General features: G+C 37.4%; 2 protein-coding genes and 1 long non-coding RNA gene across 7 annotated transcripts in view; 2 read left to right on the top strand and 1 right to left on the bottom strand.

Moving 5' to 3' along the window:
- Positions 1-3,225, top strand: part of LOC132119276 (kinesin-like protein KIF21B) — a 79,906-nt gene extending 76,681 nt beyond the window's left edge. For 4 of the 5 annotated variants that reach the window (XM_059529103.1, XM_059529101.1, XM_059529102.1 and 1 more), the window contains 2 exons: positions 482-616; positions 2,995-3,225. In XM_059529103.1, coding sequence (XP_059385086.1) covers positions 482-581 — 100 coding nt within the window. In that variant the 3' untranslated portion in view covers positions 582-616; positions 2,995-3,225. The remainder of the gene's footprint in view (positions 1-481; positions 617-2,994) is intronic. The other variant, XM_059529104.1, reaches the window with a different exon arrangement.
- Positions 3,226-6,131: 2,906 nt separating this feature from the next.
- On the bottom strand, positions 6,132-6,338 carry LOC132118986 (uncharacterized). Its single transcript, XR_009426087.1, has 2 exons — positions 6,223-6,338; positions 6,132-6,161 (listed from the first exon to the last, which is right to left on the bottom strand). It is a non-coding gene; the product is annotated as an uncharacterized LOC132118986 (long non-coding RNA).
- An 8,775-nt stretch (positions 6,339-15,113) lies between these two features.
- Positions 15,114-25,092, top strand: part of LOC132119259 (copine-5-like) — a 186,791-nt gene continuing 176,812 nt past the window's right edge. The window contains exon 1 of the mRNA XM_059529067.1: positions 15,114-15,536. Coding sequence (XP_059385050.1) covers positions 15,427-15,536 — 110 coding nt within the window. The 5' untranslated portion in view covers positions 15,114-15,426. The remainder of the gene's footprint in view (positions 15,537-25,092) is intronic.

Raw genomic sequence — 25,092 nt, 5'->3', positions numbered from 1 at the left:
GATGAAAGAACCTGTTTGCAGGTCATACTTCCCATCTCTAAATTAGAAGAAAAGTTCATAGGTGCCTTGGGAAAACAAGCATGCATAAAGAACATTTTCACATCCTATAGAAGAACAGGTCTTAACTATAATAATAATATAACCAGTTATTTGGCTCTCCAAAGGCTCTAAATGGGTCATCATCTCAATGAGTCTGTTATGACTTGCTTGTCTATTTCTGTTCAGTCTCTTACTTTCTTCTGACGTCTTTTTCCAGGCAGTAGGCTACTTAAAAAAGTTCAGTCAGACTAATATGTTTTTAAGACCTACTTTTGTGCATTTTGGGGGTGCCTGTTTGTAGAAAAGATGGTGTGGGCAGGGATTGTGGGATTGTTTGACTGTTCTTCATTAATGTGCCTCTAACAAGGCTCTCCTGTTCTTTCAACTGTCTTTCTCTCGCTCTTATCTCTTCCCTCTGTGCTGTGGGGCTTCATAACCACAGTGACTGTCGGGTGAAGTTGTGGAGTTATGTCCCCGGGCTCACGCCCTGTCTGCCCCGTCGGGTCCTGGCCATCAAGGGCCGGACGACCAGCCTCCCCTGAGCCTCCACTAACCACCTCCTGCCCGGTTCCCTCTGGTACTGTCCTTTCTCTCGATGTCCTTAGCTGTAACTCTTCTAACATAAACATACTTATCACATAAAAGTGGTCATTTCAGCCTGTTCAGATTATCTGATGCATGTTGCAGCACATAGAAGTGGCAAGAATCTTCCAAAACCTCAAGCTGTGATCTGATTGGCTGGTTACTTCGCAACTTGCGAAGTTGCATTGAGCCTATTTGGAAACAAATGCTGACCAGGGTGCTAAAATAACTGTTTCTGAGGAAAGCCTAGTTGCAGGGTTTGCCGAGCTTTGCAAGGTGACATTTGAATATTTGAAAGAATATTGTTTTTAGCAATTTTGTAGCTTCATGATATAATCAGGCTCAGCTGTGTGTTTGCATTCAGAAAGTGTGCAAACATTTCAACTGAATATTTGAAAAATTGGTATAAATGTGTGGAAAAAGGGAGAAAATAAATGTTTAAAGTCCCTCCAAAAAATGTAAAATAGACCAGGATAAATACATGAGAGAGAATGAACTTTTCCAGCAGAGTAATTCATGAGATCTTGTTCATTAAATCAAGCGCGAAGATCAGCAGTATCTGATGTCATCTTTACATTGAAAAAGTGGAATGAAAAAACAAGAACCTGCAACACTGAAGGAGCTGTTTCTGCAGAAGTGTGTGTGGTGTAAATTTTAGTAAAAGGTCTACAATATTCTACTGACAGATAAAATTAGAGCTTGACTGAAAATTTACTACCCAGTCTGTCACAGATAATGTGACTGATAATGACTATTTCCAAACAAATTACATTATAAACGAACCCATCAGTTAATTATATACAAGTCATTTTGCTTATTAATTGATGAATGTTTAAAATGAGTCATTGGTTAAGAAATACAACAATATATATAAAATATATATTTTTTTTATATAAAATATATTCTATATATATATATATATATATATATATATATATATATATTCATATATATATATATATATTCATATATATATTAAAAGAGATTTCTTTTGCTACTATTTCTTTGCTATTATTATTTTTTTTTCATTGATTCATTTAAATTCAGATTCTTTAAATGATTTCTCTGTGCTATTAAGAAGGTACAGTAGGGACATGTAAGGCCAGTTAATCCAGGTTTAGCGGTTGACCAGGACATTTACAAACAGGAATTGATTCTGGCAGCTCCTGGCAGTCAGTGCAGATACTTGAGCAAAGGTGTGACAGTTCCTGAAGGTTAAAGACAAGCCGAGCGGTGGTGTTTCGAATGTGCTTGAGGGGACGTGAGCCACAGAGGGTCTGAGAATAAACTACACAGCTCAACTGTGGTATTTTGTTGTTGTCAATTATTTCTCACTCTGTCAATTGTATATCATCTTTCTTTGTATGAGAGAGCTGGAAGCAGAGAGATGATGCGCACAGTTTCATTTCATAGGCCAACTTCTTTTCAGGTGTTTGATTCCACATAACTTTCCTTTAGCTCTTTCACTTCGGGCCAGTAAAGGAAAATTTTACAAATAAGACTCTATGCATAGTTATTTTTTTTCCATTTCAATGCACTCAAGTGGCCATCTTTTAGAGAGCATTAAAAGCCTATTGCAACTATTAATTGCATTCAACACCAGTGGTGTAAATCTGTTTAATTGGTTCTAGTTAAGGTCTAGGAACCACAAGATACATCCTACCTCAATGCCCCGCAAGACTTGGTGCTGTTTCACTGGGATCCATTTCATTATTACGGTTTAGAAGTGGTCATAAGTTACTATAAAACTGATGTGCTTTTCCTACTGCAAGACCTAGAATTTTGGGCTAAAACCTTCTTGCGCAAACCACATAAAATTGCGTATAATTTATTATGCATAAAACAGAAAAACCATTAGGTTAGGAAAAACTTACCCTAATTTTTTTTTACTTTTTTTTTTTTTTTCTACTAATAATTTTCTCATCTTATACAATTTTGCTTTTCAGGTGAATTCATTTTTTTGTTTAGGTTTTTTTTTTTTTTTTTTTTATTGAAGAACTTATTTTGAACTTTATCCCAACCTAATGACCCATGCATTTGCATCCCACTGCGATCTTTTTCTTCAGAGATCGAGTGTGTTCGTTAAGATGCGAGCATGCGGTTCTCTCGGCTGGTTCACACAGCGGGGTTTTGATTTTTATTGGGATAAAGCGGTGCATGCACCTAATTGGTGAGAGGAGCGGGGACTGTGGTGCTTCGCTTTGTGAACTCTTGGTTTTGATGTTTGTGCCATCTCTTCAATGTGAGGAGCTACTGTGATGTGTCTGAAAATTCAGACAACCGAGTGTGTCTGTCCTTCTGATTACTGGCCTTGTGCATCTCCTCCACCTCTCATTTTATGTCTCCTTTTTTTTTGTTTCTTCCATCCCACAGTGACATGAGAGTAAAGATCTGGAATCCGAAGATGGGGAAGAAAAGGTGACGATCCTCCAGTTGGAAAGGTTCTATCAGTGGAGCCTTTTTGGGCTGTCGGCTAATTGGACACCACAGCTTTAGGTGTCTGAAACCGACCTTGGCGATGAGTCCATGGGTCAGCCTTCTCTCTCCAGAAGGCCAGTTTCATGGAGATGGTGCAAAGTTGAAAACGGAGTCGGTCCTGAGGAATACGATCCAATGATCGTATGTGTACTGCATATGGAACTGCTGAATGCTTTCTTCTGGATGTTTTTATGGTGCCATTCTGGTGATGCCTGAACTGTATTATCTGTACAGTGAAGTGTCCTTCTGCACTTCCTGTCCTAGAGGTGACTTCGTCTGTAGCTGCTGAGTTTACTTCTGAATATTTATCATGAAATGGAGTCACTTCAAAGACTTTTTTGTAATTCCTAGAGAGCCATATGACTTTAGTTTCGATGTAGTATCAGACACTGAATCACTTTTTCTCAGTATCCAGAAGATTGGCACCTTTTGTGTTTACTAAGAATGAGCAGAGGCAGTCCCACATTCCCTTGAAACATTGTGCAATATAATGGACCACAATGTTTTTCAATGCCTTCCTCTGAACATTTCAGATAACTAATGGCTTCTTTAAACTCCCCTAAACCGCAGCCAAGCATCGTACAGCCCTCTTCTGATACACTTCCTTTTCTTTTAAACTCATCCGCTCCATCCTGCTGTGAATTTTATGTTTTCTACCTCAGGTTTAAAATGAGATTTTGTATGTTAAACCTTCACTGGTTCTGGTTTCTTGCAGATGTCAGGACTCCAGCTTTATTATCTTCTAGATGTGTGGCTAGAGGTCTCAGAAGTGTAAAGCGGTATTGAGAGTCTGCTGAGTGGGCATTTTGCAGTCTGCCTATGTAATAAGCCTAACTCATCAGGGGATTGAGTTTAGTGACACTAGCAGACAGTCATAGGCAGAATTAGTTGTTACCTCAGGCTCAAACATCTGACTGAAAGGCAGCGATCCCCTTAGGAGAAAGGAACCAGTTTCATGGTGCTGGACACAGTCCTGGTACAAATTTCGGACAATCTAATGCTGGAATGTTGGATGAAAATTGAGTCATTTTGTTTTGCCCATTAGTTTTCCTATATTTCCTATATTACTATACATCTTCTCATTCAAAGAGTTTTCTTTATTTTCATGACTATGAAAATTGTAGAGTCACACTGAAGGCATCAAAACTATGAATTAACACATGTGGAATTATATACATAACAAAAAAGTGTGAAACAACTGAAAATATGTCATATTGTAGGTTCTTCAAAGTAGCCACCTTTTGCTTTGATTACTGCTTTGCACACTCTTGGCATTCTCTTGATGAGCTTCAAGAGGTAGTCACCTGAAATGGTCTTCCAACAGTCTTGAAGGAGTTCCCCGAGAGATGCTTAGCACTTGTTGGCCCTTTTGCCTTCTGTCTGCGGTCCAGCTCACCCCTAAACCATCTCGATTGGGTTCAGGTCCGGTGACTGTGGAGGCCAGGTCATCTGGCGCAGCACCCCATCACTCTCCTTCTTGCTCAAATAGCCCTTGATGCCTTCAGTGTGACTCTACAATTTTCATAGTCATGAAAATAAAGAAAACTCTTTGAATGAGAAGCTGTGTCCAAACTTTTGGTCTGTAATGTACATTTTCACACAATTTACCCCTTTAGGACACCATAATAAGATGTAAAATGGTGGAAAATGAACATCAGCCATCGTTGTTTCTCCACTATCACACTTTTGAACATGCATCAAGCATGTTAAAGACAGCAGTGTTAAAGTAGGTCAAGTTGGGCACCGTGTTTTCCAATCCTTCACTCCGTATTAAATGAAATAGGAAGCAGCCTCCTCTGCATTGGAGGATACGACATGCCTGATGGGGGTTCGTGGGCGTCAGCGAGCTTGTTTTGCTAGAACACATGCAGCTTTGTTTATTTTAACGGCATCAATCTTGCTGTGCCACGCGCTGTTCCCTTCTCAGGCTTTCCTAGATTTACAGTCTTTTTTAATGAAACATATCTATCACTCTTATCTGCACAACATTTTTTGGATGGCCCTTGGCAATTCACCACCTGAATTCAGCCGCATATACGAGCTGCTGTAAGCAGGAAACTCTTATTTACAGACGAGAGATGTGGTTTATCTGATGAAGGACCCACAGAATGGATAATCACACATCAAGTGCAGCAGGATTCCCTAGCTACAAAAAGAGATTTTAAAAAATTTGCAAGTTACCCTTTTTGATTTAGATTTTCCCCTTTTTTGAAGACAATGTGAAAGCAGCTGTCAGTCATTTAAAGCTACTATACAGTGGTTATATATTTCTAAGGATGAGTTTTAGGCTGAAGTCATTTGCATACTGTAAAGCTCATATACATACATAAATATTCATAAGGAAGAATGCAGTATGGGCTTCCTTAACCTTTAGGTTAATATGTTTCTACCAGTGGTTGGCACTATATATATCTCTTTAAATGTAATAGTAGATGGAGTGTGTGTGTACTGCACCATCATTAAGCCGGTATGTCATCATCGTTGCGATTATATTTGGGTTTATGATTCTAGAATGTAGAACTATTAACAATATAAGCAGTTTTTTACCAAATGATACATTTTTGTCTTTTGGAATGGAATAATACAGTTGTGTATATATATATATATATATATATATATAACACTTTTCTGTGAAGTCTTTTAAAATAAGGCCATATTTATTAAATAATGATCAGAGCATCTACTTCAAAGAACATTTGTTTTCAAAACTGTGAAATTTTGCTTTATACCATCTTGCATCTTTTTTTTTTTCTTATTTGGTCTGTGTGTTCTGTTCTTAAAGTGAGATCAAAATGTACAGCGTCAAACGTGTTGCCAAAGTTTGATTTAAATCATCACTAAATAATTGTCCTATGTTACCTCCCATTGGATCACTTTTGTAATATTGTGCATTTATACTGGTGTCATGTTTAAACGAAACAAACAACAGGCCTCATTCAAAAAACAAGAGTTAAATGAATTTCTGCGAAATGTTGTTCGTAAAAATGTTTTTGAATTTATTGCGTAGTTGCAGTTTACAGTACATAACGCAAGAATTTACACAATTATTTTCCGTACAGTTTCTGTTTGTTTCAGTGAATGAGGTTCCATGTTTGTACAGTATGCTATTCTGTTAATGCATACTATCACAGGGTCAACCTGTTTTAATAAGTGCCCCTCATTAGTGAGTTTACAAAAGACTGTGCGTCTTTAACTCATTTCATTTTTGAAATGAAAAAGCATTGCTTTGAATAGAATTTTGAAACATTTTTGGTACAACTGTAAAATTCTTGGGAAGAGAGCTTGTTAGAATGTGCTTGGTATTGCTAGGACTTAAAGACTGTGAAATTTGTTTGCAAATTCAATTCCATAACAACACTGAAAATTTCAGCCTCACTTATTTCTTCATTGGGTCTGCTTCTGAGATTGACAGTTAAACCTTAAATACACCTTAAACTGACACTTTTTACAGCCATGCCATTCAGTGGCCTGCAATTCCTGGCACTCAGCTAAAAGTCGGTCTTAACTTTCAATGTACATTATCTGAAGCTTCTGGGGTTTATCTTTCTTATGCATTCAGCTTCACAGCAGTAGTTTACCAGTGGTACGTTTAGTGTTGTAGCATTACGGTGCTTATATTTTATATTCTAGGCCAGTGATGCATGGCATTTATCATGCTGTATAAGCTTCTACATCTGTATAGAATCTCAAAGGAAAGCTTTTCTGTTGACACCTGTCTATTGATCAGCGTAGTGCTAACTTGTGGCTTTGCCTCTCTGTGATGCCAAAAGTAAGCAGGTTGCTACTGGTGCCCCAGCTGCCTTATGCCCCTCTCTGTCTCTCCTGGCCTGAATCGCAGGGCCACACTGCAGTACACCTCACGTCTTACCTCACTCTTATGCCGTTGCGAAATGCTGCTGTTAAATCCCTGTTTTGGGGAAGAAGAAAAAAAGTGTTTCAATGGGGTCCTTTTTAGTTACCTGGCAACCCAGGTAGGCAATTAATACGCAGATTAGAAAAGGCATTTAAGTAATAGAGAAAAAGAGGCTAAAATTAAAGGCTTGATAGACCAATCAGTCATTTTAGAGCCATTCTGCTGTAACACCAAGTGAAGTTGACTGTTTATTGATCTCCAGGAGCAGGTGAAGTGCATCGGGGCGTGTATATATACACACCAAAAAAGGTTACAGGTGCCTTTTATCGCATTGACTCCTCCCAAGGAATGTAAATGATTGTACAGAGTTTCTTTCTTTTTGTTACATGTGCATGCAACCAAACTGGGTGTAAAATATCTGACTGTATATACTGTACAGGTTTTATTTAATAACAGTTCAAGCGTTCCTCCAGAAAAATAAATGAAAAATTCTGAAATATTTTTGGTGTTTTTATTTCCTTTTCACCAATGGCAGGAGTTAATTCTCAATCTCTTGTGCTGTTTTCTTGCTGTTTATCTCTGAGATAGAATCACGGTTGAGTTCCTTCCTTGTTTCCTGTCTGTGATGACCCTGAAGATATGATCTGTCTGTTTAGATTCACCGGCTTGCTGTCATCACACACAGCACACTACGGCAGGGGTGAATCGCGTGAACCTGTCAGTGCACATTTCACCACACAATCAAAATTTAAAGCAGCTTTACAGAGCTTAACAGGAAAAGAGGTTGCCAATAATGCAAGAGGACAATAACGGAGTAATTATTCATGCAATTATATTTATACTTGATGTATGTAGTATAATGTATTCAAACTGATCCATGATAACTGGTACACGATAAATAGGCCCAACACCGTAGTATGAAAAACATCCCCATAACATGATCATGCTTCATAGTCTTCACAGTGTACTGAGGCTTGATTTCAGTTTCTGAGGGTCGTCTGACATACTGTCGATGTCCACTAGATCCAAAAAGAACAATTTTACTCTCATCAGTAGACAGAATATTACACTATTTCTCTTTGGGCCAGTTGATGTGTTCCTTGGCTATTTGAACAGATTTTGCACGTCTTTTTTTCAACAGTGGTGCTTCTTGCTCACAGCTTAGCTTCGATCAAACATCTTCTGACTCTAACAGTACTTACAGGTACAGTAATTATATATCATCTTTGATCTTTCTGGAGGTGATGATTGGCTGGATCGTTGCCATTCTGACTATTCTTCGATCCGTTTCAACAATAGACACTTTTTCTTCCACGTTTCGGGTTTTTTTTTTCTATGATTTACTGCACTGCAAGTTTTCCCTTCTCAAGTCAACTTTTAATCAAATTACATTGTTCTTCTGAACAGTGAATGGAATGAGCTGTTTTACTTTAGAATTTAGAACCTATCCCTCTATCCATCCAATATTAAACATTGCATTTTTTTTTTTTTTTTGCAGATTCATGCACGTGTGTAAAATATCAAATGTAAATATAAAAGATGCTAATAATGATAATGTGGACATGTTCATGTCTGTTTTCGTCATGTTCATGTCACAGATGACATGTACAGTATAATGTACAGTCTGCCATTCAGGTCATGTACGAACAAAAGACTCGGATGTGACATTTCTAGTAGGGATTGATCGAGGTTTCTGTTTCCCAGCGGATGTCTCTGAAAATGTGGAAAGTTTGAACTTGCAAAAACATTTAGCAAAACAGAACGGTGACAAAAATGTATTTGTAACAACTTTATCTTGATTGCGTTTGAACACTGACTCAGCCGAACGGCCCCTGATGTTGTTACAGAGTGCAGGGGGAGATAAAGCTTTCCGGAAACCAATGCAATTTAAACGGCAGTCATACATCTTCATTTCACGTGTAAATCACCATCATTAACTGCTGAGGCTGTGCTTGTCTTCCTTTTCCTCAGAAGGACTGTAGGATGATATGGATTCTTTTAGACCGTTCACAAACATCTTCCATCACACCCTCCCTTTCTCAATGCGATATTGTCTGTCCAAACCCATGTGACTTGCTTTCCATGGTGTAACACAGAGGGAAGAATGTACAGATCGCCAATTTACAGTAATAAAAGTGAACAGGGATACTGATTATTGTGCTCCAAAATGACAACATAAGCACCAAATCTTCTTGAAGCCATGTTAAAGTAGGTCAAGTTAGGCACTGTGTTTCCAATCCTCCACTCCCTATTAAATGAAATAGGAAGCAGCCTCCTCATTATTTTTATTTATTTATTGATTTATTTGATTTATTTTAATTTAGTGTTTGGTTAACTCATAGATTGGTTTTAGTTTAACTAATTTAATGGTTTTATTAATTTGATCTGTTTATATTAATTTAAACATAATTGTAAAAAAGCAACATGAAAACTGCCCTTGTGAATTAGTTTTAGCTATGCATTTTCCTCATTTTTAGTTATTCATGTTTTAGTGTGCTGACTAACCTGTAACTTAGTTCAGGGTTACTTGTGAATCATAATTATGGAGGTATCATAAATATGAGTTAGAAAATTGGGCATGAATGGTGAACTAACTTACCTCGTTAGAAATTGGGTATGAGCGGTGTCTCATGAGTCGTGTGAGCTATAAACTTTAAACATGGCAGAAAAGGGATGCATTGCTGTAGTGACTGTTTAGTTTGATTAGTTTTTCACCACATCTACATTGCGTTCTCTTGTCGTATACATATATACAGTAATGATAAAGATAGCATTTATTTCCGAATCAGAAATTGTTTCATAGACTTTTATTAATAAAAAATAAATAAATAAATACAAATAAAAAAACTCCATGGTTAAAATCTTACATTATGAGTGTTTTAATTAATTTAATAAACAGTATTATGCACATCCTTTTCATTGACAAAATTCAAAAACCTTTGTTAAAGAACATTTTCATCTGAACTTGTTGATGAGATTAACACTGAAACAGACATTGTCTAAAAAATAAATAAATATTGCCACATGATGCCTTTTTTGAATCAATGCAGAGGGCAACATTTTCAGTGAATGACACTTTAAATCTTTTTGTTTGTCACACAAAGTTATTGTCTGGCTTCTGAATGTTTGGGATATGAGTCACAACAATAAAAGAACCTGTGAAATATCCTGAAAGTAGTCCATGTTAGAGCTTGGCAGGCACAGTCTCCATTCACGTTCATGTGGAAAAGAGTCAATCATTTTGAGATTTATGAATAAAAGAAATGAGTTTGGAATGACATATGGGTAAATAAATATGGTTGAAAACTAGTCTATTAAGCTATTATATGCTTAAATTATAGTCTATGACTATTAGACTTGCCAGGAAATGCTTAATATGCTCTGGAGGAGACATGACACATGCAGTCAGACATTAGCACAAGCCTTTCATTCATCTCTGCATATCTTGCTGAGGCACATCTGCCATTTTCTGGCAGTCCCACCCATTGGCGGTGGTTCTGAACCCCTCGAGCTGCGGTGCTGAGGAGGTCTTCATTCCCGGTGCTCTCAGGGGCACCGCTGCTTCCTGCGGAGTCTGCCGAGGGGTGATAATGAGAGACTGTCAGAGGTGGCTTCGCAGTGATCGCTGGGTGCAGAGAGGCCAGGGCTCATTGAGCTCACCGCAGGGGGACCGTTGTCTCTGCTCTGCACTAGACTGTGTGCTCGCTGATGACCCGCTTTCACACAGTTTGCAAGAGGCTTCTCTACTGAAAACAAAGCTGCAGGCTGAGAGTTAAAAAAAAACGAAGCGTGAAAAAGTGTTGGAGAGAGACAAATGGCGATAGAGGAGAGCAGAGTGGAGGAGAGATTTGGATAAAAACAATGAAAAAAAAAAACTATAACTTAACACTTATTCCAAACCGCATCACACATATGTGCAGTTTATCTATAGTTATTTTTTAATTCCAGATCATGTGATGCAAAACATAGAGATGGATTTTTTTTATTATTATTATTTTATTTTTTATTTCAAGTATAATAAAATAGAAAATAGTAAAAAACCTTATTATTAAATGTTTTAAATGACATATGCATGTATGTATGATATAATACATTTATATTATATAATAAAAATATGAAAAATGTGCAAAGTACTAAGCAGTTGGCACAAAAATAGTGAAAATTGTATTTGCAGTGCAAGAACTGGTTTTTGCTGCAACTGCTTGTGCTTGTGCTTTTCCTTGTTTATTTTTTATTGATAATAAAAAACAACATACACAGGTGAAATTTAAAAATGTAAATATTATTATGCATTAAAATATATTATACATATTATGGATATTAAGTATGTTCTGTATACTAAACTTTTAAGTACATCTAAAAATCTGTCTTTTTAATTTAGCGTACAATTCCAGTTCATTCTGGCACATTCATAAATTCATAGAGAAGAAAAACAAACAGATTTTAAATTATGTGCATCAAAGCCTGAATTTTACAGGGAGCAAGCCATTCTTGATCAGACTTGAAATATATACATGAAATATGAGTAGCTAAAGTCAGGTAGGGAAAATTTTTCTTGCCGTTTGAACAGAAATCGAAGTCATCACTTTGTTCCAAATTGCTACCTCTTTTTGTTAGTAGCGAGTCTTTACAGGCTGGCATGTAACTACATTGTCAAAGTGGCATTTAAAGAGGAAGCCAGTCCATTGATCCAATGCTGTCGATCAACGACACAAACTCAGACCAGCACTCATCCCAACAACTTCTTCCTGTTTCTCCTTAAGTAAACAGAGATTCTGCTTTCCAAATGTCATTAGACCAGAGGTTGAAATTTACAGCTGAGGGGGAAAAAACAACAATGAACATCCAGATACACATGCAAGGAATGCAAAGCATTTTCTTTATAGTAAAGTAATCATTATCCTCTTCATTAAAAGTACAGCGATCTTGCAAAACGCTTGAGATCTAGCACATGGCTTCGCATTTGCAAATTGTTCCCGCCTACGCAAAGCTGTTGTTTGAAGTCTTAATTAAGAGTGTCTTAATTAGTCTTTGTCTTCTTTTTCTTCTTTTTTTTCTCCGTATCCTCCTGCTGACCAGCTGTTGGCTTTTTCCACGGCAGGGAGTTGTAGGATATGTATGCAGAAATCAAATACGTGGCCATCCCCGTGTATCCACCTATAATCAAACACAACGGCTGAATCAGCACGAACAGGCAGAAGACATTAACCGAAGCGCTGTCTGGCAAATCCACACGGCCATCTTTGTTTGCCTGAAACACGCCAAAGAAATAGATCAGTGCCACAGCTGGGTAGAAAGCTAGGTCTACCATGGTGCCAACTCTCGAGAGCTGTCTCACGTATGAATGCGTCGCAGCCAGTGGGGAACGTGATATAATGACGGCACTTCCTTCGACCTTTCATCTGGCAACTGAGGTAAAACATTACCTTCTTGCCGAGATAACATGTGCAGGCATGTTATCAAAGACCGAAGTGCAAGTTCCTCTCCCAACATCAGGAAGCCCCCAGAGAGTGACCTTTACTCTCTAATGGAGTTTGAGAAGGAGCCAACAGCTGCCTGCAGGGCTGCTAGTATTAGCATCAAATACATGAAAGGATACAGCCGAGAGTCCCCGGCTTCCAAAACATGCTCGGATTAGTCTAGCGTACTGTGTTAGACAGAGATTAGGCCGTAGGAACGGACTGCTTTGAAAAAGTCCTCAACCACCTCTATTCTTTGCCAGGGACTGGAAAACAAACTGGTGGGTGGGAAAAAAGATGTAAAAATTGATGTTGGTGGTGGAGATGTAATTTATTCATGAGAGTTTGCCAGCAGATTGCGGGCAGCTGATGGCCTTTTGAGCTCCTGTGAGCTGATAGATTGTTAGCTTAGACCCCTATTTAAAAGATAAGTAAGATGTGATGTCACACAAATTCTGGCTTAGATGTCGAGCGGGATGGGAAGTATAAGCCTGTCTGTATTTGACCCCCTGGACTTTTTCAGCCCCGTATTAGTCATCTTATCAAGACCTTGCAAGGGTCTTCATTTGGATCTTAGCCCTTCAATTCCCTCCATTTAATTGCACCCAAATAGGCCTATTTCTAGCTCCTTTGACGCAATGTGAGAGAAACACAGTAATTAAAGCCCCAAATCACAGTGAATGGTGCAGTTTGGCTGACATTATGGAAAACATTATTTTTTCCTGTCTTTGTTCTCCGTGGCAGCTTTGCCTTCACATCTGGTGAGTTCACTGGTCCTGCTTACCAGTGCGGTTATCCAGATTTATGTGCCTTCCTCACCCTGACATTGCCTTCAGATCCCCTAAAGTGTTTTTTGTTGGCACTGGGTGTTAATTAGTATTTGTCACAGGGTAAAGTTGAATATGGGAATACACATTGCTGTGGTGTTGAAAGTAACACAAGAGGCTCAATTAGACCTGAAAATCATGGGCACATCTGTGCATCCTCGCGTCCACCCACACTCCCATCCGGATGCCCGCTTGCTTTAGAGTTGCCTTTACAATCATGACTCAGTCTGTAGGGGAAGGGGAGGTGAGGGTGGACGTGGTGCAAGTGTGAGTCTGTTTCCATGACCATTGATCTCCAATGTGGCGCCTGCCTCTTACCCAGGAGCTTAAGACCACTCTACTTAAGTCATCCAAGAAAAAGGGATGAAAACGATTGCTTTTGCTTTAAATAGACTTGCATCCTGAGGGGGAAAAAAATGTGGCTGCCAGGATTCAGCCACTACTCAGAACAACAAATATAGCATGGCAGAACTTTGTGTGAATTTACTGAATTAGTACATTTATTTGTGTGCACTGGTGTTTCTTGGAAATGGTTATTTGGTTCCGAAAAATGCTGATGCAGTCAGACTCCTGAAAATAATAACAATGTGCAATACCTTCCTGTCAAAATAAAGGGCATGTTAATTGCATGTTTTTTTTTTCTCCATTAAAAAGAAACAGATTAGCCACATCATTATTTTTTATAATTCATAAGAGGTTTTCAAACAAGCATTGAACATTGGGCTTTTAGGCAACAGGAAAAGTCCAAATAATGGCAAGATTTTCTGTTGTTGAGCTGTTATTCAACACGTCTGCTGAAACATTCTGAACTTGTTCACTTTGACTCTTGGGAGCTGTCCACACATGGTGGTGCTGAATTGATGCACATTCCTACAATTCTAGGTCAGAGCTTTGCATTTTTACACTAAAACAGAGTGAATTCATTATGAATCTTTTGATGTTTGTTGGAAAAGTGACTTGATGCTTTTGATTACTAATGTAATAGATCACCCTGATGCATTAATCATGAAATACAGAAGAAGAAGAAGGAGGAGGAGGAGGAGGAGGAGGAGGAGGAGGAGGAGGAGAAAACCTTAGTGTTACTTTTTACTTAAATACATGATTATAACTATTCCAAATCTCTCTCCCCCTCATATTACGATTGTACTTTGGGAGAATTACACATCTGTCCTCTGCAACAGAGAATAGTGGTGAATATTACAGAGGTACCTCACCACTTTCATCAGCACAGAATCAGACTCAATAGAGGAGTGTTTGCATCAGATGGGGAATCTGCAATAGATTAAAATACAATGTAAATACTAAATAATTTAGGGGAGACTGAGGGGAACATTATGGGAACAATATATCCAAGTGTAAGACATGGAGAGAGAATATATATATATATATAAATAATCTGGATAGCTCCAACACTAAATTCTGATTGGATGAGCAGACACACACACACACACACACACACACACACACACACACTCACCTGTGAACAAACATAAGCTGAATTCTGCGTTAATGTGCCAAGTTGCTATGGAAACATTACGACACGTTTTAATATAACATAAACTATATTTATTTATTTCATTTTTTATAATGATTTATTTAATTCAGATGTTTTTTTCAAAATATTATATAATAATAATAATATTAATTAATTAATTAATATTAATAATAATATGTATTAAATTATTTGTTTTGCCCGAGAACACCCCTTCCCCATGATAAAACCAGTAAAAGCACATACTCCCATGACGTGTTGATTTCATATATACATTAAAATGATGTCTTTTGGCAAAACATGATTTTATTCAGTTCAACCCCCATTCAGCTCTATAAGGAAATCGCGTATGAGTAAGTAGCGGAGGTCGCAGTAGTACGCATGGGCGTGTTGGAGAGAGTAGGGCAGGGCTGGAGAGCGCTGGATGCTCTTAACGAGCGCACATGTAGAGCGCTTGATGTGCAGAGGAGATCTTTCTCTCTCTGGTGATGAACCGCAGCTGACCACCCGAATCTCCAGAGCAGGTTTAAGCGACTTTTCCCCGACTTTAACCCCATTCAAGTTTCTTGAGTCGTAGGGCGGCTCTTCATTAATACCCTGGCCTTGTTAACTCCGGGTTGGTCCGAGCGGGACCGTGAAAGCCTCCGCGGGGCCAGGCTGCGCGAGCCGTGGACCTGCCCCGAATCACGGGCGCTCATGGAGGGAGACGTCATGGACAAACTCGGGGACATGGCTTCGGTCTACGAGTTCGACCCGCTGACGGGGAACATCCCGGCCACCAAAGTGGAGATCACAGTTTCGTGCAGGTAAGAAAAAAAAAAAAAAAAAACCGGCGTCCGGTGTGACCACGCGCGGCTGAAGGAAAAAGAAATGCGCGTGCGTTTACGCCTCTGCTAGAATAAAACCTCATTCAGAATAGACCAGCTTTGTTCATAATGTTATTTAACCAAGAGAAGTTATAACTAAAAACTTATATATGCAAACGTTGCGTGTGATGATAATAGAGCACAAAAAAAAAAACCTTCGTTTGAAACACTGACAGAAAACGTTACATGTCTAATCTACTAGAGATTATTTGCTTTCGTGTATATTTGCACTTGTTTTTACAGGGATTTTTATGAATTTAGAAGTTTTGGGTACAGTTGCCACTATATGCAGCTAATTTATGCATGAATAGGAAGTAATGCTGCTTGTTAAAAGTGTTAAAAGTGTTGAACAATTTCTCATTTACTGAAGTGTATGCAGAGAATATGCATACACCAGTATTGTGCATTCTACATCTTATTTGCCTCTCGTACTCTCCCAAACACAAGACTATTATAAGGATTTATTTATGCAAAAGTTCACAAATTATTGGTAGGAATACGTGTAAACGCACGTGTTTTTTGTGTCGAGATGCTAGCAGGTCTGTGGTAAATGAATGCATGCACAATGTGCTCTGTTTGCTCTGCTCTCTAATTCATTAGATATTGTTGAAGAGCAGCTGTATTGAGTAGCTGCACTCATTGATTGATTGCCTGCATGTGTAAACACTCTTTCATAACTGAACTGAATATAGATTCAAACTGCTGGGTGACATCTGCATTACTTACTGTCTTTTGTTCTTTGTTGTGTTGGGTAGTAATGGACTAAACCTATCTGGATTATGTAATCAGACTACAAACATCAAGTTGGTTCTTTAAATTCGTATTTTACTGATCCTGTTCCTAAATTATAAAAGAGCTGCCTGAGCCAGATGTTGAAATAAGTTTGGTGGACCTAAATTAGATTTTTGAAAGGGAAGCCGACATGATACCAGCAGCTACTTTGAAGATAGAGTCATATTGTTCCTCATTTGACTAGAAATAACTTTCAGCGAGACGTGGAAAATATCACAGAAATGCAGTCATTGCCTTCAGAGAATTACAAGAATATATCTACTGAACCACAAACTTTCCTAGTTCTGTAGACTAACTGTAATCGAAGGACATTTATTTGGGATTATTACACAAATTTTGGATTAAGATTTTTTTTAAATGAAATTTAAAAAAAAAATTATACAACACCAAATCACATTATCCTGCTATCTTACAATATTAATTTCTGAAGTTTGTAATCAGCTGTATATTGCATTTCAGAAGTCAACACTATATTCTTACTATAATCACATACAGAGCAGTGCAATTTCCTTTTAGGTCTTGATTTGTAAATCTCATATGAAGATGTTGATTTATCTGATATCAGGTCAACTTTATCAGCCTAATATTCCAGCAACATGCAATATAAAAGAAAACTCAGTTGTGTAATGGCGACTAATTTAATATCAAATATTTCACTCATATATATATTTATTTTTGTGAGCAAAATGACGTGCAGGAAGTGGCAGACATTTGTTCATTGGTTGAATACAAATATAAAGACATTATTAAAAAATGAAATCTGATTTCCATTGTATAAGAGTGATGATACATGAGGCAGATTCCTAAGAGATGATTAATTGCATTTTAAAGTGCCCCTATTATGGATTTTTGAAAATGTCCTTTCATGCAGTGTGTAACAGCTCTAAGTGAATGAAAACATACTGCAAAGTTTTAAATCTGAAAGTGCACCGTATATAAAGTTATTGTCTCTCAAAAGAAAGAGTCAACTCTGAATCATTGAAACAAGTCGTTTTTAAAACAAATCCCAAACGTTTCATGTTGACGTCCACATGAAACATTAACATATTTCCGGCCCACTTGTTGGGCTTTTCCCATTGGTCTGAATGAAAATACTAAATTATTCTTTGCCACCAAGCAGCAACCTCCCGCTCTCTCTTGTGAAGCCAACAAGGAAGTGACAAACTGTAATTCATCAACTAGCCGCTAGAGGCTGGCTGTAAAGTGGAGTCAATCCCATAGACACCCGATGTTAAAATGCCCAACTTTACATCACAAAAAAATCACATTTACAGCTTAGTTCAAAAAAATATTTTGGTCTGTATAGCTAATTCATGACAACTGTGAGGGGGATGAATTTTTTTTTTTTTATAACTCATCCGTTTAAATTATATTAAAGGGATAGTTCACCCAAAAATCATAGTTATGTTATTAATAACTCACCCACATGTCGTTCCAAACCAGTAAGACCGAACCGGATATCAAAAACTGCTTTGTTTTTAACTCTCTCTCACAACAGACACGGAAGAGAAGACAATGCTGAATAAAGTCGTAGTTTTTGCTATTTTTGGACCAAAATGTATTTTCGATGCTTCAAAAAATTCTAACTGACCCTCTGATGTCACATGGACTACTTTGATGTTTTTCTTACCTTTCTGGACATGGACAGTATACCGTACACACAGCTTCAATGGAGGGACTGAGAGCTTTCGGACTAAATCTAAAATATCTTAAACTGTGTCCCGAAGATGAACGGAGGTCTTACTGGTTTGGAACATGAGGGTGAGTTATTAATGACATAATTATGATTTTTGGGTGAACTAACCCTTTAAGCCTTATAGATCTGCACATTTAAGGGTGTGACAGGTGGATTGCCACTGCTGACACTGCCGTCGAGTTAGGTGGGGTGGCTTCAGCAACCATCTCCTGCCTTTTTGCCCATTTTCGATTATCTGGGAGAGACATGTGGTGATGTGCTATCAAGATGGCGTCGGCCCGCTCCACCCACTTTAAGCGTCAAAAATGCTCTTCAGAAAACTATGGGTGACATCACAGACACTGCGTCCATGTTTTTATACAGTCTATGTTTGCCACTAGGTGTGGCTTTTGGAGAGCAAAAAATTGCGGTTTCCCCAGTTATGCTACAAACTAAGCAGCACTGTGCTTACAAACGCTGCTTTATCAGGCATTACAGTCATGATGAAATGAGACCAATCCGACCAATCGCCACAGATTAGCGTCACGCAAAGTAGAGGTTTGGAAAAATGAATCATTGAGTAAATCGTTTGGGAGTCATTGAGCAAGTAAGGTAAGGTAATAAATGCATATTATAAGACAATGAAAGTGTTTTTTGACCTTGAATGCATATCAACCTGTTGTTGGGGACCAAAACCTAAATATGAACCTTTCATTACCCATAATAAGGGCACTTTAAATGAAAATGAATCTCTGTTGATAAGTGCAATTATTTTGTACCAGCATGATTTGTCTTGATTTGAAGCTACTTGCAGATAAAGGAAGAGTGATAAGTCGTTTGTACACAGTGATTTATAACTGCCTGCACCTGTGGACCATATATCCTTTTGCTGTCTACTCCAGCATGTCATTTACAAATAGTGGACGATACTGATTTGTAAGACCCTTTGTGGATAAACTGTGTGTGAAAATATCAATGAATAATAAGTGTGAAATCCCTTGGCTAATCTCCAGTACTCTTTTATTATATGAGTCATAGAAAAGCAGTATTTTATTTTCTCTGATAGCCTGGAGTTACACTGAATGGCACAGAATAATGTTATTTAATCTTTTCTGCTATTTTAACATGCCCAATACAGCACATTGTGAAGTAAAGAGAATCTGGGGATTGACATACATACTGTATATCAGCCTGAACAGGAGAAAGAGGCATCAACATGGAGCCACTGGTTTCATGAATCAAGAGCTTGATTTACCCTAGAGACCTCGATTGGCATTCCTGTCACATATTGAGCTGAGAGCTGTTGTCATAAAGTGGCATAGAGAAGGATCAGCAGATTAAATCTATAATGGATTTAACCCAGTTTGTATTCAAAGGTCCAGTCAAAAGACTACATTTCATCTGACTGGTCGTGTGACGGTTATGCGATTTGTAAGCTAAATAAAAACCCAGTGTGGGAGTTTGGATCACATGGTGGTCTTTCAATTGAACCTCTTTTATTATCAATGAGATGTGTTCTTTCAGTGCATGTGTCATAATGATGACTTTGGACATAATATGGCAGCGGCAAACTGGAGAATGTTACCATTTTTCTTCATTCAACATTCATGCCACATTAAGAATTCATTCGATTACTTCTATAAATGTAAATATTAATGTTCCCCATAATCTAAAACACACAGCCCACCCACTTTCTTCTTATATAACATATGAAAATCTATAATTGGTGGCTGTTTGGCACGAAGAAACACTTTGAGCTCATCATACAATCCATATAGTTGTGTAATCCGAGCGTTGCTTGCTTGTGAAGAGCACTTCATTTCTTAGTGTTTTTTACTTACTAGACATGTCCTGGCTTTAATCGCAAGCTTTAAATTATTAAAAAATGCTTGAAAGGGATGTGGCACAAAGATCAAACTTGTCTTGATTTGTATTTCTGCTTTTGAGAGACTTTTGAGAGACGAGTGGATTGCTGTGATGTTTTTCAGGTGCACTCTGGGGTGTTGCTCCTCTAGCTTTGTTCTTTTACGATTTCATAAATACTTACTATTTATGTGCATATAAAATGCACTGTCTATATTTGGCACCAGAGACCGTACCAGTTTTATTACCCAAGATAAATGCAAAAATACCAGCAATATGGATCACTATGCAAAGAATGCTTTCATATTCTATATGCATTGTGGGATGTGGGATAGTTAATGGTTGATTGCTTCCAGCGGCCAATCACGAGACAAATAATCGTCAGTGTGAAATGTCAGCATGTATCTGGGGACAGATCTCTCAGAGTCATTTCCCTCTCCTGTCGGCTCTTCAAACTACCCAGATACAGTGATTTACCATTCTTCTCTGGATTGTGGAGAAAATAAAAATGATGACCATGTCATTACTATGATTTTAGAACAATTACCGGTTTCCTCATTAAAATCCCCTTCACAATGATAAGGTATCAAAAACCTGTCAGAGAAAGCCCCTCATGATGATTTTTCTCACGGCGGGTGAGATAAGGCTGGGATTACTGTAGCTGGATAAGCCGGAAGCCGGATTACACCACACACAGTTCGAGACTTTTCAAGTGCTATCTACAATGGTAATGTCAAACACCCGTTTTCTTTATCAGGAACAATTGCTGTCTGATTCACAGAGATATGCTTTCATCAAAGCAACACCAAACTGCTTTATTGGCCTTTACTTGAAGTCCATAAAGTTGAACGTATAGTTCCCTCGTCCGTGATCTGCTCCGGCTTGATGTCTGAGGCGCAGGTTCACATTTGGTCCAGTGTTTCTATAGAAGATGTATAAAAATATATCTAATAAAATATAATACAAGAAAAATATAATTACAATGAATGTAATTCAAAACATCTCCAAATAAGATTGAAAAATGTTTGTAATATAAAATTATATAATATCATTGTAATATAAAATATAATTTAAAACATCTTTAAAAGATTTTCAAAATCTAATCTAATCTAATCTAATCTAATATAATCTAATATAATATAATATAATATAATATAATATAATATAATATAATATAATATAATATAATACTTTTGTGTGCAACCCAATTTTTGAATGCATTAATACAATAAAATATAATGCAATTGAAATATAACTGTAATTAATGTTATTCAAATCATCTTCAAAAGGTGTTTATAATATAATATAATATAATATAATATAATTAAATAACACAATAAATCACATTTACAATAAAAGGTTTTGTTTTGTACATAATATATGTGTGTGTTTATTTACTATGTATGTATAGACACACACACATGCATGCATGCATGTATATTATGTAAACAAAAACATTTATTTTGGATGTGGTTAATCATTATAATATAATACATGTGTTTTGTGGTTGTTTATTTAACACAGGAATAAACAGGAATTTGAATAAATGATACCTTACTAATTTAAACATATGAAACATGATAAAAACTAAAAATTCATGAAGCAGCTAAAATTTCTATAGAGCAGTTTGTGGCTTATCTAGCTAGATTTTTCCAATAGCTTTCCTGCTAATGAGGTGATTCAGCTAATGCTTTATGCAAAATACTTATAGAACATTTATTCCCCCTGGAGATACCTGGGTTAAGTGCCTTGCACCAGAGGTAATGGTTTATGAATTGCATCTTGTGGGTTTGAACCATCAACAATCATCCAGGGATGTAACCACTACAAGTTATCCATTGAGCACTGATGCTTCATTCTCACATCTCACAGAACCTCATATTATGCAATAGTTTCTGAAAGCTCCTGCCATTTGGTTCAAGGTCCTTTGAGAGTATCCTGAACTCTGGCTTTATTTTCTCCCACATTAAACAGTCTCTCTCCAGTTTGCTTCGCTGGGCAGGTGGCATTGCTTATGCTCCCCTTCTCTTCGATTTGCACTGCCCTCTGCTAAATACTGAACCGAGTGGGTGGCTTTCAAACTTTTAAGCCTCTCTGCAGATAGTCTGTAAGGAAAAAACTGTCTTTATTAAAAAAAAAGAGTGAAGAGAGAGAGTTTGAAGCAAAGAGGACGTCTTTGAGGTGAGGAATGTCGACAGCCTGCCCACATTCTACAGTCACTCCAATGACAAAAACATATTCAAGAGACAATCCGCCATGAAGATGCCGTCCTTTGAAGCACTGAGGAAGTTAGCAAGAAAAAACTCAAACCAACAGAATAAAAAAGAGTTCTTGAAACAGAATTGTTTTTGTTGTCGTCGATAAGGATCACAGAACGATTGGTGTTCAAAGCAGAGGACGGTGACAACCTCGGAAACCCCAGCGGAGATCTAGTCCAGCCTGAGCTGTTATGATCACGAGGAACATTGATTTTTCTGATCTTCAGAGGTCTGACCCTTGTTCCCTGTATTCTAACATGTGCAGACACATGACAAATGTCAATCTTGCCTCAGTCTCTCACAAATAGCTGTTCAGTAAGGCTGACTGGTGCTTTTCATTAGTTTTTCTGATGGACGTGGCAGAGATGCCGTAAATAACTTTATCCTATTGTTCATTTTCTTGGTCATGGTTGCCATGCCGGCGGAGAGCCTGAGTTTTCTTCATTCTGATTTAAAGCAGAAGAGCCTCTCTCTTGTGAATCATTTTAGCGACTCAACTCTACTGAGTATTTACTCATATAAGTGATTTTGGAAAGCATTCTCTCCAAATCCAGATCAAGCTGGGAGCTAAATTATTTTGTAAATTCTGTTGAAAAAGTTGCGCTGTACTCTAGGTTTGACCTTGCAATGGCTTTCTATATTCCATTAAGTTGAAGAAACATTATTGCCTTTTGTACAGATAAAGCTCGAACTTATTAGCACTGATTTAAATTTTTTAATCCTGATTCGAGGTAATTACTAAGTCAAGGTCATAAACATGTCTTGAACACTTTATTTTTGTTTTGTAAAGTATAAAGAAACGTTAGAAGTTATTTTAGTTGGGAAGTAATTATTTTGAAGTATTTGCAAATAATATTTTAGAATATGCAAACATGCATGTCGAAAACACAAAATGTATCTTTTGTCTTCACATTCAATTAGGAATGACATGAATCCATTAAATGATACCATTTTTTCAATTCAATACAACAAAATTTGAGCATAAAAAGTTAAGTAGTTTGCATCACTGGATTTAACATTTTAGACCTGTAATGGAGGCTTGAATCGTTGATAGCAGAATAATGCAGTTATTTATCAAGTTATGAGAGAGAGATTAAATGTGTGAATTACCTGAGTCTGTGCATAAACTCTAATCGTAAAACTGTAAGTGTATCAGCTTCAAGAACAGCACGTTTTTACCTTGCTACTGAGAAATGTCATGTAGCTTTTAAGCTGCTAAACTATTATGCTGACAAAATTGTTAGAGAAGCACTAACAACAATTTTCTGTGCGCGTGTATGTTTCCGTGTATGTAAATGTGTGTCTATATGTGTGTGTGTTTGCATGGGAGAGAGAGCAGGAAAAAGACAATATGTGCTTTCCGTACAAAATATAAGGAAATTTTGTGGCAAATTATTTGTTTTTATCTGATTGTTTACTATATTTATTCGTTTGGTCATTGACACTGTGGGTTTACAATGCACTAGCAATAATCCAAAAATCTGGGGAACAATTAGCATTTGTATTTGTCAAAAAGTTAATTAATTAATTAATTCGTTTATTAATTTCTTTGGTGTATCTTTACAAACTTATAGGTAGTTCACCAAGCCTTCATCATTTACTCACCCTCATGTCATTCCAAACCAATTTCTTTGTTCTGTGGAAAATAACAAAGATACTTTATTTTGAGAAATGTTTTGCATTTTTTGGGCCATATGTTAGAAACCAATGATCAGCAAAAATTCGTAAAACATCTTCTTTTTTTGTATCTTCAGAAAAAGATAGAAAGTCATACAGGTTTTAATTATATTCATTTTTGGGTGATCTGTCCCTTTAAATGAACACTGCTGTTATGTAAAAGGTATGTTTGTGCACCAGTCTATAATTACCTATAGTGCTATCATGGATTTCAGGTTCACATGCTGCAACCATAGAGTAGAGTGTTGGCTTGCACTTGCTTCCTGTCCAAGTAGGTGGTTTTTGGCCAGAATAAACTGCAATGTGGATCAGACCTTATGCCAGAGACTAGAGTTTTAATGACTTGTGAACTTTCAGGCGTAGTCTGTGCTAATCATTCTTAATCACTAATGGCTCTTTGATGTGCATCCTTAATTTGTGACAAAACGAGTTGCTTTTTCAAACATCTTTCTTTTTCTCTAATATCCAATTGGTTTTTAAAGCACTTCCTCCGTTCCATCTGGCTTTGACTCATGTGCAGAATCTCTTCCTTTCTCTGTCAAAAAAAGAAAAAAAAAAGGATCTGCCTCCTGTTCTTTGTGGCTAAATTGACCAGACGCGACTGTCCGCTTGGACTCTTTCTCTAGCTGATAAATGCTCCGGGCCGAGCAAGAAGACCGTGAAACTGAAAGGAATGCCGACTGTGGTGGCAAAATTGGATGTGTGTGGGACTCCTGTGCTTCTGTCTGTCTCATTACAGTCACACACACCTGACTGAGAGCTAGTGGAGCATAGAGGGACCTGGTTATATATGCAGACTGCCTCAAGATCACCAAAGAGACAGGTCCGGTCAGGAATACAAGAAAGATGGTCTCATAATGAGTCTCAGAAGTTATAATTGACACCATTGGGCTTTAAACCAGTGATGTGGTTCAGCTAGTTTAAATTTAGTGAAAGGATTTCAGCAAAAAAAATATATATATTATTATTTAGAGGGATTAAAAATTATTTGCTCACCTTCATGTTGTTCCAAACCTGTATGAATTGCTTTCTTTTGTTGAACACAAAAGAAGATATTTGAAGGATGTTGGTAACCAGTGTTAGTGACCTTTGCACACATAAACATCGAAAACAAACAAATAAATAAAAATAATAGTCAAAGTCAAAGTCACCTTTATTTATATAGCGCTCTAAACAAAATACATTGCGTCAAAGCAACTGAACAACATTCATTAGGAAAACAGTGTGTCAA

This window comes from Carassius carassius, chromosome 38, assembly GCF_963082965.1.
Source record: "Carassius carassius chromosome 38, fCarCar2.1, whole genome shotgun sequence".
NCBI lineage: Eukaryota > Metazoa > Chordata > Actinopteri > Cypriniformes > Cyprinidae > Carassius > Carassius carassius.
The sequence above is the reverse complement of the archived record's forward strand: the minus strand, read 5'-3'. Positions and strand labels throughout refer to the sequence as shown.